General features: G+C 40.2%; 1 protein-coding gene across 2 annotated transcripts in view; it reads left to right on the top strand.

Moving 5' to 3' along the window:
- The window catches only part of EBF2 (EBF transcription factor 2), a 145,253-nt gene that overhangs the window by 94,199 nt on the left and 33,319 nt on the right, over positions 1–17,735 (top strand). For both annotated transcript variants that reach the window (XM_085301034.1, XM_085301036.1), the window contains exon 7: positions 12,672–12,753. In XM_085301034.1, coding sequence (XP_085157160.1) covers positions 12,672–12,753 — 82 coding nt within the window. The remainder of the gene's footprint in view (positions 1–12,671; positions 12,754–17,735) is intronic.

The raw sequence follows: 17,735 nt of genomic DNA, 5'->3' as shown, positions 1-17,735 counted from the left end.
TATTAGGGTCCTGGAAAGGCATATGAACTGCAGGATATTTCTTAAAATCAAACTGCTGCATCACTTGAGGCTCACCCATTGCCTATTTGTGAAGTTCCCACTTACATTCTCTCATCTGATTTGAGCTCCTACCCCAAAATGCTGCTGCTTTTTTGGCCTCTGGCACATAACAGCTACATCAAAGGGTACTGAAAAGGTTAATTAAATTTGGAGACTAGAAAGCAGAGATTAATGAAATGTTTGCAATGAAAGGTGGACTCACTTTAAATGTATTAATTTATTTACTGCACAGTAGAAATTTTCATATTGCTTACAAGCATAAGACTTATGTGAATAGGTGTCAAAAAGTTAGCTCTTTTCATGTGGAAAACTAGTTGATTTCTGAGAACATATACTAAAGCATAGAAAAAGGTGGATTTCAGCATTCAGAATTTTTCTCTCTAACGTAAAAATACCTTTCTCTCTACATATGCATACACACACACTCGATTTTTTCCTGAGCTGAGACAGTAACAGAGTGCACAGGGCATATTGGTGCTCGTGACGCAAAGTAAGTATCAGCTGTGGCAAATTGGTCAAAGAAGTGGGAAATGGTAAGAAGCCCTGGACATCAGGAATCTTCCAAAAGATGTAGATGCTGGTATTTTCAGCCTTATGCTATGGCTGAGAAACATCTTAGAAATTTCTTATTCTGACAGAATAAGAATTAGCTTGAAACAAAAACAGGATTTCAAGACGTGCTGTTGGGCCCTGCGCTGTGGCTTGGGAGACTTGGCTTCTATTTCTGCCTCRGCCGCGGGGCCCGTGTATCTTTGGACCGATTCATTCATGGTTTGAAATGAGGTGCAGGCGGAAACGAGGAGGAAAGTACAGACCCAATCCTGTACTTTTTGTACTCGTTACATATTTTTCTCTTTGCTGAGCTGAGATATGGGAAAATAAAAAATAGAGACATATCAGACAGAAAGATGCTTTGTGTTTATATTGCTTGTTTCATTCCTCTTTAGCATCCCATGTCATCTGGTGATATGTTCAGTGACTATCAGAAAAACAACATATACTGGGACTGTCCAAACTGAACATAGCACAGAATTGTTAGAGAAGCTATTCGCTGTCCGGAGTCCTTTAGTTCCTTGGGAATCTGCTACGCTGAATGATTTCATGCTATTGCTATGGTTCTTGAGTGTCTGGGATTCCAAGTGTGCAATTCATCTATATTTTTAATTTCCAGATAGTGTTTCTTCTCTTAGAAATGTGTCTTTGTTGAACATGTGCTGTTCTTATGTACTCRTCTTTTCTGAGGAGATTTACAATGAGTTAAAGAACAGCAGGATAATTTMTAATCTTCCTTGGGCAAAAAAATAAAACAAGTGATTTCTGAGTGCCCAGTAGGAAATACTTGCAAGTGACTTGATTGACCCTCAATGCCAGTTAACTTGTCCTGTGTAAGCTAGATCCATTTTAAGTCTTCTAGTTATGTATGGGCACACAAAACACAAGTCACGTTAAAAGAGAAATATATCTGAAGAGGGGCCCAKATCTGAATTTTAAAAAAATAATGGAGACTTCAGGCAAAAATGACTCGTGAGTATTTTATGTATATTGTTTGTAGTAGGCAATATTCCAATTCATCATCCTTCCTAAATTACATACTTAGAGACTTCAAATGGTTCAGTAATCTATCTTTTTTTTTTCTTCCTTCTTCCTTTGTTTGGGTCAAGTTTGGGTGTCTGGGTCAAATCATGAGGTCTTGCTTTARACTTTGCTTACTTGCAGCAAACACCCAGTGAAGCTGGGCTTGGCTGTTTTATGAGCGAGAGTTGCTTTGCACGTCAGGAGTAGACTCCATAGACACAGCTATAACTGAAGAGGTTATAAAAAGGTTTTAAAAAACGTATTGGCATGCATTTTTCTCCAAGTCTGAGCTCTTCAACATTAAAGCAAGATCCTTCATTTTAATCATTGCAGAATGGATCCAGTGCTAATAGTACTTAATTGTTTCACTAGAATGATCTCGGTTGGTTTTGGCAGCTGAAGTGAAAACAATTCCAAATACCGTCAAAGGAGCTTATCCAGACACAGCATGTACAGGGAGAGTGTTTTGATATACAATGGTGTGTTAATATCATATCATCTCCTAATACTACATACGGCTCTGTAATCCTTTTCTGTCTCAGTCTATGATCTTGGAAGGTCTGATGGGTAAAAGCAAAAGGAAGAAAACAGGCAAGGAAAATCTTGGTCCTTGCTCCTGAAAATAATGTGTTGATGGTCTCTTTGCTTCAACCATATACCTATATTAATCTTGACTTTCTTGAAGCTTGCCCGCTAGTTTAAATTTGTATGCGACATCAAACATACCTTTTCACATATGTTCTTTCCAGATTTTTTTTAACAGTTACTTAGCAGTTTATAGAAGGAAGTGAATGATCTCATCAAGCTGCTTAGAAATTAAAAAAAAATCTGTGCTTATTAATTATGCAGGATTAGTCTAATTATAATTCAGCAAATTAATTAGCGACAGAAGGTGTTCTGAAACATTGGAGTACATTTGCATGTTAAATGGAGAGGCTAGTCTGTAATATATGTAAATTTATGCATGGCTTCATAGTTTAATTTAAAAATTTGCAGCTGCATATGGTATGGGAGCAGGTGAAAAGTCAGTTTTAGTTTAATGATGCTAACAAACATTGGATGCTGTCCTGTCTTAGGGAAGGAATGCACTGAATGCACCCCTATCTGCCAATCTATAAATCTGTCATAGGAATATAATGTTACACCCATGTTCAGATTCAAGGTCATCTGCGACTAGACCCAGAAGTACGAAAGGTGCAAACCTACCAACTGAATAAACCTCAAAAAAGAAGGTGGCAAAATGTGTGTGGAACCAAGTTACGTGGGTGTAAATTTGCTTCTTTAGCAAACGAATGCATATTTATTTCCTACAACAGCAGTTTAGGGACAGGCAATACTCTGGACTTGATAGATGAGTGAGAGCTTTCAATGAGCGATATCCAGTCTGGCAGGTGTAAAATAGGTGCCTAACCTTAGTTCCATCTCTAACATTCGCTTCAGCCCAACTTTCTGATCTCTTAGAGACACAGGGAAGTTATTACCAAGTTGTGAATTAACTGCAAGGTGGAGAATTTTTATGTACTGGCCTCTGCCATCTGGCAGAAATAGTAAAAACCAGTAGACCAGTCAGCAGCAAAAAGGCTGTTGGTGCAATTGGTGTTCACTGTTCAGCCTCGCATGGCTCCATCTACGTACGTTTTTTGAGAAGGATGGGGTGAGAGAGCAGAACAGTCAAAAGACAGGAGAACCACTGGTGTCTCTGGGTGATGAACCACCTCACTGGCAAACTGAGTGGTGATCAAACTCTGTGCTCGKTTAACACCTATATAAACCTTTTTCTGAGGTCCAAAGGTCCAAAGTAGAACGCGCTAAATTTGCACCAGGGTACAGCTACTCAAAGTACTACTAAGGAATAAATAGATGTAACAAATATTGGGGAGCATAAGTTAAGGCTTAAGTTCATTTAAAATGTTCAGCGCCAAACCGTGCATGTGCTGCTGAGGCTTACGTCAGTGCAGTGAAGAAGAATTTGGCCTTGTTTTCAAAATCCTGCTGCGGGTTAGATTCTGAGGCAAAGAGCTATTTCAATTTTGTTCCGCTATTAACAAGTACCAGTTAAAAGCACAAACGCAGCTTGTAGCAACAGCGTTCAGTTCTTGGCTTGAAGATTGACTTCAACTATGATTTGGGGCAAGTCACTCAATTTTGCAGTGCCTTGACTTCCTCATCAGTGAAACGAGGATAAAAGCCTTTTTCCCTCCCTGTTCTTTGTGCATCTTGTCCCCAGTAAGATTTTCACAATGTGACCGTGCAACGYGTAGCACAGTTGGAGCCCACAGATACTGTAATAAACCAGGGAATATTATCTGAGCGTCCCTTTCAACAGCCGGTCAGCCCAATCCTCTACTCTATTACCTCCCTGCCTATTGACTTTTGATTATGCTATGGCACTTGGTTGTGTGCCAAATGGCATGAATAATATGGATCTTACAGTATAAATAAGCTCTTAGCTATTGTCTTGTAAGTTACTGGAAAGTTTTGGCATGGGAGGGAGAAGGAAAACCCAGAGGAAAAGGGAAACTACTCAGATTGCAAAGAGCCCTCCAAAGACTTTTTGGAGAACAATTGCAATTACAAACACGCTGTTAGTGTTGTGTTTCATTTTCAATTCGAACCCATAGAGTTCAATTATTATTTTCATTAATGGTGTCAGGTTTTCATCAGAGTGCACAAACAAGGAGGTTTTCCTTGGAGATTTTTTTTTTTTTCCTAGCAAGTGTGGCCATGCCAAATAACTACATTCAGCACTGAGAAATGACTATTTATATAATGGCAGTGCCCTCTCATCCAACTTGTATTTCTTGAAAATGGGATCATTTTTCTACACAGGATAAGCATTTACCAAATGAGTGAATTGCAGTTGCTGATGTGTATGCTGTAGGTAGAACAGAGAGGGACAGAATCCACTTCAGAGATGAAGCTAGTGTAGAAGTTGGAGAATATGCAGATACAAATATCAACTATGCTGACATGTTTTGGGTTTGGATGACATAYTGCAGCTTTACCTTTAGTTGCTATTTGTTTGGAAACTAAGCCTTTATAAASAGCCACTAGATAGAGGGCGGTGAGGAATACAATGTTTAAAGGTGTGGAGAGACAGGGTGTCTGAGGACTTGTTTTGTGGTTAAGGCARGGGACTGGGAGTCAGACCTGAATTCAGGTCCAGTCTTTGTCATGAACTCAAGGTGCAACGTTCTTTCTTAAATCGTATGAAGTACAAGATATCAGCACTTCCACCCTGTATCTTCTTTGTTTAATATGTTTCACAGAGCATTATTTGCCCAAGTATGATTAGGACCTCTTGGCATGGCAATCATAATTAGAAGCAGTTTTAAGATAAATATTGCCATCTCATAATTTTAAGGTAGACTTTTAAGGTAGGCTGGTGTATCAACCTACCGTAGTGGAATCACTAACCTTTCTTGTTCCATTTTCCTACTTATCTCCTACGTTAGTCCTTCTGAGCTCAGCACTGATTTTCCATTGGTGGAAAATCAGACACCTGCTGTTATAGTTGTCTGCCTTCTCATGGTACTTCCAGGTTGTATTCCAGCTCTGAATGCAAAGCACAGGAAAATAGGCTGTAAATAATGGTTCCAACCTCGAAACTTAAAATTTAGATTTAAAATCCAAACTGAAGGGATTAACTAAGCATAGGAGAAAGAAAGCAGGATATTAAGCAATAGTGGTGGATATACAACATTGGACCATTAGCCTTGGAATGCTGAATTATTTGATGTTTCCAATTTATTTGGGGAACACAATACCTTGTGGCATTTTAACATCCTTTTTGAGCTTTTCTCTTTTTTAAAAATAAAAACACTAATTCCACCTGTTTTCTATTACATTTATCTGATGTACATGYCTTCATATGCTTTGCATTGCAAGTTTCTTGGAATGAGCGTGTTGTCATTGATTGATTAAATATTAATTTAATAATAAAGATRGACCTAAACAGAAAACTTCCGATCTAGACTCTCCTAAGTGCAAAGGATCTTTGAGTCTTGTAGATTTTGGTCCAACCACCTTGATTTAATAATACAAGTAGACATACACAAAAGCCTCACATCTTGAAGCCAGCTTCACTTCTGCTGTTACAGTTCTGCTAACGTCAGTGCAGTTGCTCCTGAACTGTAYGCTGTAGATCATTGCAGAAGCAGACCCTACGCAGGGGAGCTTCTATTTCAAAACCAAAAAAGAAATGCAGAGCACAAGAAAAAGACTCCGTAGAAAGTGGTCAGGATTAGTGCCTAGAAGCTGAGGAACATAGACAGAAGTGGAGATGAAGAGAAAGGTGGAAGGGGCTGTATATTGCAGACCAATATACACGGAAGTGTAAAAGTGTGTAAAAGTAAGAAACACAGAGACTTATGTGTAAGAGACCTCAAAAAATCACTTAGTCCATCTCCCTTAGGACTGCATATACTCTGCTATTTACTTTCYCCTATATCAACTTACAGATGAGATGTAAAGACAAAAACTAGATAAGAGAGTATATGGGAAGGCAAGTAGAGGGCAATAAATGCTAAGAAATTATAAGCCTGAGAACTGAGGAATTAGAACAAAAGYGAAGGGGTTCAGGAAGGTAGTGGAAGGTCCCTGTGTTCGTTAGAGCGGAGCGGGGCTGGGCGCCGCTCTGCCCGGTTCGCGTGGTGTCTCAGCGCTCAGCCCTTACGCGTGCGGTTCTCCTGTGCAGCCTGGTTTTCCTCTGCGTGCAGAAGGAGAGAGCTCGAGAAAAGTCTGGCCAGACTGGTGCTCCCGTAACTAAAGAAATTGCTTTGAACTGAGGTGGTGGGAGGATAGAGAAGTGTTTCTCGTTTTCACATCAGGAAATGAAAATGTCCCTGGGGGCAGGAGTGGAAGCGTAATGTTCACGTGACTTCTTTTGTACAGCTGGAGTCTTGCTATCAAAAAACAAGGGACAAACGAACACCCAACTTCTCTTCTCATGATCTGGGCTTAGGATGCAGTACCGCCTGGTTCCTTCTGCCTTCTCTCACAGCAAAGCTCTGACAAACTYCAAAAAGTCTTTTGACCTACATACGTTGGTTTTCACATTTGTGAAACTGGGTTCACACTTTATGCACAGGAGTTTTGTGAAGATTAATTAGCTGCTGTTTGTGGAGTATCATTTAAATACTCTGGATTATAATAATAACCTCTCTCATTTCTCACACAGTGTAAGGCGTGCGTTCGTTTAGAATGCCTTTGTGAAATGCCTGATCCCACATTGACTATAACTGCTGSAAAAGGGTAGGAAATTTTCTGATCAGCTCCCTAATAATACTCACTGACATAATAGAGCAGAATTACTCCAGAGACAAATATTCAGATTATAAAGAAGTCTTCTACTGAGATATTCATTAAAATCAAGATGATGATATCAAATAAATGCAATTAATTGATTTTAAATACCGACCTTCAAATGTATGTGCGAGATCTGATCTAGTCCCTCTGAAAGGAAGAAATTCCAAGTAAAGCCTTCCGCTGTGTCGTGCTGTGGCATCGGGTAAGGTTACTTGTCACACTTACCTCAGAGTCTGCAGTGCCAAGACACACATGGGCGAGTTGAGGGGAGGACAAGAGACCCTGATCTCAGAATTTCCTAGCTTTGAGGGTGTTGGAGTCAGGCCCTTAACGTGCTTGATCGTGTATTTCATCTGAATATTGTTAAACTAGAGCAAAGATATTCCTAGTAACAGCTTCTATTTTTTGTTTTAGTTCACTTTTTGGAAAGCACTTTAATCGTGGAAGCAGAATGTCATCATGTCTTTACAGTCTCTTTAGGTAGTAGCTTCATAGGAGTTGCTGATGAACATACTGAAACTGGGTGGTGGGCACATTCCCGTGAGGCCCGGAATCCAAATTCTACAGCAGCCCAAACAGGACAAGCTTACCTCAGTATCTGCTTTACGAAGGGTATTTTTTCAAATGCTTCTAGTGGCTGTTTACAGATTAAAACAATGTTAGGTCTCTTGATTCGGTACCTATACTGCAAGAAARCACCAAAGGTTGATAGGAAGGTTAGTTAAGATGTAGCACCAGGAGTCAGGAGATCTGAGTTCTGGTCCCAGCTCTGCGGCAGACCTGCGATGGGATGTGGTGGGGAGCAATTCCCTTCCACTTCCCAGGCTCTGGCATCTTTGCCTGTAAAATGGTGAGTTACACCACCTGCTGCAGAGGGGTTTTGTGAGGCAGAATTAATTGAAGTTTAAGTCCCATAGAATGGTGCTATAAAAGCGCAAAGCGTATTATCTATTTCTGTGGCTCCATGTGGTGAGACTAATCAGTCCCAGGTCTTGTGGCAGGGTTTTAAAAAAACATTAATGGATTTTTTTAAAAACTACACCTTCTGTTGCATGTGGGACTGCTCTTTAGAGCCTCAGTCTAGTCCTGTTGAAGTCACTGGAAAGATTTTTTTTTTCTGACTCCAACAGCCTTTGACTTTTTTTATCCATCATCGGAGAGCTGGAGGATAAATACTCCCAAAGGTAGTACACGCTTTCTAGTTCTAGTCACATTTTAAAGTTGCCTCAGCCAGTTAGAGAACCAAATAATGTAGGAATACATAGACAGAGCGAGGGTGTGGGTCAGCAATCGCGCTGCAAAAAGCTTGAGAGATTCAAGACCTTCCCTGCTTCGCCCTCCTCCTCCTCCGCGGCTGCGCGTGCCCGCGCTCTCCCGGGCGCTTGGTCCGCGCGCTGCCGAGCGGGGCTGCGCTGCGCGGCGCTCCGGCCCGGCCCGGCTCGGCCCGGCTCGGCTCGGCTCGCCCGCAGGCACGCAGCTTTGCTCAAGCCAGTGCTGAAAAACAGTTGAGATAACACAGCTATCTTTCCGTTGGAGTGAAAAAAGGGCACTTAAATGATTCATCGACCCGACTCAGCGGGGTGATAGTAACTCCCATTAGGAGAAGCAGTAACTTTTAAAACAGCTACCTCTAAATCTTCAAAGAGGGAGTATACGTAAAGCGGCATTTTGGAGACCTCTGCGAGCGTACTCGGTCTGTAGGTAGAAGGCTCTAGTACGACAGAGAGACAATAGAGAAACAAAGAAAGTCCAAGGTATATTTCTTAATTTATGCCTTTGCATTAAATTAACCAGGTCTTCCTCAGCAATGCCATAATTTTTGGTGGTAGTCATTYAACGCTATTTAAGTTTTCCCTCAGTGCCCTTGAATGTTGATCTACGCTCTCTCGGCTTGGCTGGAATCGGAGTTATCTGCTAAACCCATAGCTAATGCAGGCCTTAGGAGGGAACAAAGGCCAACAAAAAATGGGCTAATTTTTTAAAACTTATTTTTTATTTTTCGATATATGTATAGGTTAAGGCCAAAAACTAGCTAAAGTTTTGAATTTAAAAAATAAAATAAAATAAGGCCCCTCTGCAATTCTCCTGTTAGCCCTAAATCGGCTTCATTTAGTGCTAAGCCTTCCCTCCAGTTTGCTCCCCCCAATTCATTTTTATTCTAATGTTGCAATAAATATTAATGCCTTTCCCAGATGCAACCACTTAAAATATATATGTATATATAAAGACAGACCGAATACTTTATGAGGATGCCCAGTTGCAGTTAAAAATTGACTGGAAAAACTCTGAAAGGAGGAAAGCGTGTGACCCCGTTCAACTGGAGGAACGATGAAAATTCCCCTATATGCTTTTAAATAAGTCCATATCTGGGGTGATGGGAGGGAGGACTGTCTTTGGGTAGCCTATCTATTGGGTTCCAAAGAAACTACAAATTTCTTCAGTTGGACAATATACGAATACTGCAGCAGTCCGTAAGTACTAACAGACAAGGCCAGCACTTTCAAAAGTAACATGRGGGATTATTGATGCACAATTTGTTTTATTTTAAAGGCACATAGTTTTCAGGTGCCCGGGTGCTGAGCAGTTCCAGAAAGTCAGGCACCTTTCCGTTGTCTCCGACGTGACTCCCCAAATGCCTATTGCTCAAATAGCCAGGTCTAAGCGCTGTGAAGCAGAGCGCACGCGTGCCCGATGCCTCACTCCAAGGAGTCGAGGAGAGAGGAGAACGCTCTGCGTCTCGTAGGAGGCAGGCGGCCCTGAGAGGAGGAGAGCGTTGTTTKCTGTAAATATTTAAGGGATAATATATCCACTGGCGTATATCAGTACTGATCTAACTGAATTCTGAGTTAATTTTCACATACACTGCTGTTTTATGCCAGCCAGGGGTCTGGACCCCAAAATTTTGGATTTGTTTAGCAGAAAATATAATTTTTTTTCATTACTGTGCAATACTACAGAATTCAGCCACGAAAACTCTTAAACACATAACTGGATTTTTTATCTTTCTGTATCTGCCTTTTAGGGTTTTGCATACCCTACATAGCCGCAGTATTTTAGCTCTCCTTTAGTCAGTCCAGCTGACACCGGGAGCTCTCTTACAGACGCCTTTCTGTGCCCTGGCCTCCTTCGTTCTTGGGTTTGTGCTGTGTGCTTTTCTGATCTGCACGAGTAGGGATGCAAATGTTTGACAATTTTAAAAAGAAAACAGTAAATATTTTTGTGATTGATTTGATCATTTGTTTTTCCTTCAACGTAACAGCAGGCATGATTCTTGGGGGGTTCGTTTGCAGTTACCTTCTAAAACCATCAGTTATCCAGTGGCTCATGATTTCCATGTAAATAGTTACTTGTCTGGGTTTCCTAATATAGTTTGGTTCTGTTCTATAGTTTTTCCTTGCAGATATAGATCTTGTCACAGTTTATCTGTTTGCAAATGTCTTTGGAGCATTATAACTGTAGGGAGAAGGGAGGGAGCCGAAAGGTTTGCGAGTAATGTTTCTGGCTCAAATTCTCCTGTGAATGTTAGAGTACGCCGGCATGCATAATATTTTTGAAAACATTCTAGCAGAGGAAATCTTGCTTACCAAATCATTCGAATAAAAGAGGTCACAGGTTTCAGCATGAGAAGTCCACGGGACTTAGTTGGTAGAATGTTAGCAGCCGCGTCTGCGTGTTGTATTCGCTYGGTGCTGCTCCGAAGACATGAAATCGTGTATGATTTTTAGTTCAGACTACAACTAAGTGACTAGGGCTCTGTTCGCCGAAGTTGCCCTCAGACAAAGGAGCATTGATCCATCCTCCCCCCTGAACCTGAATACCAACAGGAAGAGAGACTGCAGTAGGGACACGACGCTTTTACCTTAGTCTGAGGAACCAGTGAGCTGTTCAAATTGTAAACACGAAGGAATGGTGGGGATAAAAATAACAGCTTGCAGAATGCACACACAGAAAATGAATGCTTTAGATATTTTTCRAAATATTATCACAAGTTAAGGGGGGAAAAGAACAACATTGTAATGAAAAAAAGCTCGCTGGAAGGGTGTATTTTGTGATGGTCAATTTTATATGATGTTATCTGGGTCTTTTTTGTGTGTGCTCAGTAGTAGAGAGATTTTTGAAGGTTTTTGTTCAAGCAGCACATACATGGATCAGATTCTTCAATATTTCTTTGTGTGTTTGGGGCAGATGGAAGAGAAATAACCACAGTGGTAAGCGATGCAAAGAAAGTAGCAATAACACGGAAAAGTGGATTTCTGCGTTATTGTCTTGTATTAGGACTAGTTTGGGGGTTGGTGTTGGTAAACCCTAGGAAATATCCATCTTTCTCCTTTAAAGTTCTAATTCAAGGCATGAATGTGTGAGTTCTGAAGGGACTTAGGGACTGCGGTAAAAAATCGTTGTCATAGTAACAGAAAGGGAAATAGGCCTGGCTCACCTGGGACTTTAACTTACTGCAAAAGCTGGGGGGGTTAAGGAAAGCACTCAGCGAGAGAAATAAATAAATAAAGTGTTCTTTGTATTCTAAATCAATTCTTCAACTATTTACTGTTTTGTTATATCCAAACCTTTTTATTTGCACACCCATCTTAAAAACTCTGATTTTTTTTTAATTGTTGTAGTTAAGCCCATTTTGTCCTATAAAGGGAAATGCACAATTGGAGAGGAATCACAGAACATATTTTCACTTGCGATAGAGGATGCTAAAAAAATTCCTTGCTTGTTCCATCTGAATTTTACAGACATCCTTGTTTTGTTTTTAATGCAATAGCCATGATCTTTCATACAGTGCGGTCTTCTCTGGAATTCACAAGTTTAATACAGGAATCAGGTGATGGAAGGATGCCTCTTTTTGTCCATGGATTTGACAGAAATTTTTGTATGGAAAAGCTTATTGAAAAATGTCTGGCTAATATTTCTAAAACAAAAAATCTATATGCTCTAGTTCGTAGTGTTGGGTAAGCCAATCAAGTGTACTGAAGATTCAATTTATGTACATGACAAACAAAATTCTGCSAAATAAATGACTAATGAGAATAGGTTTATGTGACAGGGCAAAAAAATTGCCATGATAACTCTGTACAGAGTTAATCGGTTTATCTGTTTGGACAGCATGAACTGCCATGTGTTACTTCAGTTGGTGTTTTTGTTATCCTCTCTCAAAATCTGTGTAAGATTATAATCTGGACTCCTGGCAGTTCTGCTTTGCTGCTTTAGTTATTGAATTCTTAACAGCTAAAAATGTAGTCATGAAACCTCATCAGCTTCTTTTGGGCGTTGCATTTGTTTCTGTGTTTCTTAATACATCCTCAGCAGTTTCAGGGCTTATCTGCCTCAGAGTTGCCCTGTCTGTTTTTGTAGTTTTTACAATAACATTATCCTTCTGTATTGTTTCATGAAAAATCCATTCAGATGGCAAAAGAAAGACAAGAAAATATATACAAGAAAAAAATAAAGAATTGGCTAAAATAGTGCAGTGAAGAAATTGGTATAAATCAGCGTAGATATGTTGACTCATTCCAGCTGAGAGAGCAACTCAAAGTAGATTACAGTCACGTTGGTTACAATTTACCTGATTTTTGTTAACTTCTGATTTTTTTCATAAGTTCTTGGAGTCCTGGTCTACTGCCATATCATCATGTAAATCACTGTCACGTGTGCTTTAAGACAGAATATAGCAACACATACTTTGTTATGGTTATTAGAAGTGACATGCTTCTTTATCTTTCCAGATTCTTCCTTAAATTCTTTCTCAAGTGCAATCAGAATTGTCTGAAAACAGCAGGGAACCCCAGAGATATGAGGCGGTTCCAGGTAAGTCTTATAAGGCTCAGCACTAAGCAAGCTGTCTGCTTCCCTCCTCTCTTCTCTCTCCTCTTTCTTCTCCCTCCTCCCACCCCTCTTTTTTACTTTTTTTTTCTTTTTTGTTTTTTCTTTTTTTTGTTTTTTCTTCTTCTCCTACAGTGTTCATAATAAATATGACAGTAAATGTAAGTCATATCAGAGATTGTTAAAATTTTTCTTCATTTGTTGTGTTTAAACCTTTCCCCCCCTCTTCTCTCTCTTTTCCCACTCTGAATCCCCTAGGGGAAGTGATGTACTGTACCAACCAGCAGTGGATATTTGATTTGACACCCTCGGGCAAAGCGCTCGCACATACAGCTGCCCACAGCAGGGATCATGTTTGTGATACTTAGATGCCTCAGAATTTTTCAGAGTAGCTCTGTACGTGGTACACAAGCAGCCTCCTTACTTCCCTCCACTCCCTATCTCTTACCATCTCTTTTGSCTTTTAACTCCTTCATTCCCTTCCTTTCAGCTTCTTTAAAAACAGCTGCCAAAGTAGTCATGGTCACTTTAAGATCTCCCGCAGCAAAGCAACAAGACCCCTGGGATAACGACCCAGCTGCTTTGCAGGGAAACCTGCCACTGGTTTCATCATAGCTGTCGCTGATGCGTTGTGAACACCAGCTAATAAAAACACAGGAGGAGGTGAAGTGTGTCAGGTTTGAAACCCTGGTGAGGAGAAAGGCCACAGTGCCTTTTCTCTCATACCCTAACCTTTTAAGCAACTATGTTTGAAAAACGTTTCATCCGTAACTTATCCCTCGCACAAACTGGTCTGAGCGCTCAAGGCTTTTGCTTCGCGGATGCGTTGCTGTGCCCGTGCACGGTGGCACTGGGAGGTGGCCTCGAGGAGAGCCCCGCAGAGAAGCGACGCAGGGCGAGCTGCTCCTCGCGCAGCTGAGAGGCGGCGGAGCCCGCCGGGGGGGCAGGGGGTGCGTTCGCCGGCGAGACCCGACCGCTGGCCCGCAGCGCCACTGTGATGGCTCGTTTTACCTTTCTTTGACTTTCGACCTCTCCAAATGGGCTTGTTCGCCTGTATAAAAATTTTTGGTCTGGATTCAGGAGAGCTTTTGAGAAAGTGCGCGCGTGCTTTGCTAGTCCAGGCCTTCAAAATCTGCCGTGAAAAGGCTCCCCTTGTGCCTGGTGTTATCGCTTGTCACCGTTACTATTGCCCCTTCTCTGACACATCCGCTGTGCCAGGAGGAGGTCAGTCTGTTGTGGGGAGTGTGATTTTCTTGCAGATCCACGAGACTTGAAATGGGCGAGTTCCAAAAACCTTAAGAGAAAAATGTAGGCAAAAAAAAATACAAAAGAGTAATTTATTTTTGTTTTGAAGGGAAATGAATTTAAAGAAAAACTCCTGACCAAATTTGTTTAATCACTGGTGGTTTAAGTGACTGCAGTGACTTTTCCATTATGTGTTTTTGAGAGCTAGTAAGAGATCAGAGAAAAAAGACGGTCATTGGTAGTAAATTTGTACTTTTTTTCCCAAGTAGCAATTTCTACAAAGAAAAGAACACTTAATTAGATATTGTTTGCCAAAATTTAAAAAAATCTGAGCGTGAAAGAAAAATCACTTCATAGCATGTAAACAGATCTTAGCTTTTAGAGCCAGCTAGAATGGCTGATTGTGGAATGTAATGAAACGTAAATAGAGAACCTCTTACTTTTGTTACGGGTTTGTAAAGAATCTTGCACAAGGGTATCCTGATTAGCACTCAGGGATCGTAGGCGCTGCCATAATACAAGTAATATTGGTTAAAACAGCCAGAAAAATAAACTCTGGATCCAAAAACACCTGACCGCTAAAGAAATTCGGATCTGATTTCAATCTCATGTTAGCTGGCCCCTCTCTAAGAGGGTGAAACTAAAATCCTAGATTTGGATTAAGTGCTGAACTGCAGGAGTATTTTGGACCCAATTCTTTTCTCATCTGARATCTCTCTCTAATATCAGCCGCATTCTGTGTTTCACCTCCATAACTTCAAATGCAAAATGGTGATATTAGAGGGCCTTAACAACTTCACGTTTCCAGTGCAACGTTGAGCAGGGAAACTGAAATGAGTCTTAGAGCGTTCGCGTGGCTGCGGATGTCATCCRTCTGGCATGGCTGTTGTACGTAGAAGGACGCGTAGCCTTGCTTTTGATCTTTCGACCCAAATCAGCAGTCTATTGRAGAAAAAAATGAGCTGGGATAGACTCCTCCTCATCTGGGTTCTCACCTTACAGAATGCCAAGCCTGAAAAATAGAGCCAAGTGAAACTCTCTGGTTCTGTTTTGCAGGGCTTATTTAAACTCTTTTTGTGCTTGGAGTTTCATTGTGAGATTTAAGTTCAAGCCCCCAAATTAATCAAGAGTTTCAGGGAAAGCCACTAGGCTTATCTTACTTTTTGTAAAAGCCATAAATGTTGACAAGACTTTGTTTTAGAATCACAAAAATGGACCCTTTGAAAGAAATTGCTTGGGTTTTGAGTGAAAGTGGGATCTTTTTTTAGACCTTGTTCAAAACTGGACACGTTAGTTGRTGAGCTTTGTACTGAGCTACCACTGAGGCCAGAATATAAAAAAGAAAGCATTTCAATTGCAAAATTTTGTGTATTGGGGGTGAACATGCTTCATGTTCCACAGAAAATTAGCCATGATGATCTAGTTGCTGTAAGGATTAACAAATAGAGATAGCTTGCTCTCGTTCTGTCATGTTGTTTCTAAAGATGGAAGCACAGTTTCCCTGAGCATGATGCAAGTAAGAGCTTTCTTGAATGCTTTGGATTTGGAAAACTTTGGATTCTCCTTATTCTTTCTTCTTTTAATTTGTGCAAACACTTTTTTCCTACTTTATGTTGAGCAGAGTTTTTCAGCCACCTCTTAAGTCAGATGTGGAAAAAAGAGATACCACTAACCTATTATTAGTGTCTGTGCACACTGTGAACATGTTCATTTTCATTTTAGTTAAGATTTACACCAGGCAAAGTAATTAATATGCAGGATTTTTTATTAGGTTTGAAAGGACAGTTGTTCATCCTACCAGTACAAGAACATATGAGCAGAGTAAAGCAGGGTCAAAAAGCACATCGCACAAGGGTACTTTATTCATTTTATGATTTAATTCATTAGGTTTTAATCTTGGATCAGCTCAAAAACATTTATTGGTTTTCCCTAATAAATTATTTGTACAGCTGTTGTTATTAAGGCCCTTCTCTTTCAAACATTTCCACACGTTTAACTTTCTGTACATAAATAAATTGACTTCTGTAGCATTGGTCAGTTGAATATATTTTAATTTATAGCTGTGGTTTCTATACAACCAAATATATTCATTTTTAGTGGAATAGAGCTTGTTAGAACTGAAGGAGACATTAAGATACTTTTTTATCGTTGTAAAAGAAACAGAAGAGAGAATCAAAGTTTTCATCATTTAAACTACTACTGAAATCTGGAACAGAAATAGTCCCATCAAAAAACATCTTTGCTCTTTAACAGATTGAATAGAAACCTAAAGCTCAGGCTTTGCTCTTGAGACACAAATATAAATAAGAGACATGGAAATTGTATTGCACAGTGAATCTTACTGAGTTCCTCAAGCATGGGAGAATAGTTACTCATGTCTGGAAGAGTGTCAACCTAATGCTTCTGATTAGAGATGGGTGTGAATCTGCAGAGTTCGGGCTTGATTTGGATGATGACCAAAGTTCCAGGGCGTTGAGATCCACTCTCTGAGCCTGGCTTCGGCCTCGTTTCTAGATCTGTTATAAGATTTAGTTATTGTATAGTGTAGTTATGGTATATTAAACTAACTTAAATGTTAAATTTCACTTATCACACCCCTTTAAAAACACAGAGGGGGGGAAGAGGGGGGGAAAGGTTACATTAACACTGCATTGTAAATTTAATACAGATCCAGATGCCTGCAGTGATTTTTTTTTTTTTTAGTATAATTCTTTAGTTTTGAGAGCAGCAACAGYTGCTTTGTGATCACATTAACTGTTTTGAAATTTGCTTTAATACTAAGTAGACCTTCAAACATGTAATGAAAATCTCTTAACTTTCAGATTACAAGGGTTTTCTGTGGTTGAAAAAATTCTTATATCTCAGGAATTAAAGGATGTGTGATCACTGTCTTCGTTTTTTTGCAGTAATAAGATAATTTTATTGTGAGTCACCCACTACTTCAGTGTCTGTCACTGGGTAAAGTAGGCAAATGCAACCTTTCTAGAATTAATGGATGGTTTCATGATTACCTGGTGGCTGCCCAAATATGTATGCAGATTGAATAGTATGTCCTTGTAAATTTAACTGGAGCAGATATTGATTATTTATCAATTAAAATGCTTCTGTATAAAAAGAAGAGATCATCGGTGGAAGACGAAACAAAACCTGATTCAATCACCTATTCAAATGAACAAGTTCAGCTAATGAGCACATCTGAGTTTCCATAGGTATTGCTGTTACTGCCGTTGCTGTATTCTCAGAGAGTGATTCTCCCAGGAATAGAATAAAAAACCCATGATACCCTCCACTCAAAGAGGACTTYTCCTAGAGAGCACGACTGAAGCCCAGTGATGCTAATGGTAATGACTGCTGTGTAATGGGGGACATTCAGTGGCATTAAGATGAGGCACTTCGGCTAAAGTGCTTCGGCTTAGACCTGGTGCTAACACATTCAACCTCCTATTCATTGGGAATCCTGCTTCATCCAGTTACATACTGATTTAACAGATCTTAGAGTGGCACCAGAGAGTGGTACAAGGTAACAACATCATTACTAAAAATGGTCATCTTTGAACCAATGTGATTTTTTAGACATAGGAAAGAGAAAGGTCAGTGATTGCCCTCTGTTTTCAGCAGAAATCATGACACGGGATGTTTCCTGGCAGGTGTCCCCCTCTAGGTGCTCTAGGGAGAGAGAAAGGAAAATAACAAGGTATATCCCTGGGGAGTTTCCTTCCTGA

This window comes from Rhea americana, unplaced genomic scaffold (assembly GCF_003343005.1).
Source record: "Rhea americana isolate MKP2758 unplaced genomic scaffold, rheAme1 scaffold_171, whole genome shotgun sequence".
Lineage (NCBI taxonomy): Eukaryota > Metazoa > Chordata > Aves > Rheiformes > Rheidae > Rhea > Rhea americana.
Note: the sequence above shows the minus strand (reverse complement) of the source record. Positions and strands in the feature narration are given on the sequence as shown.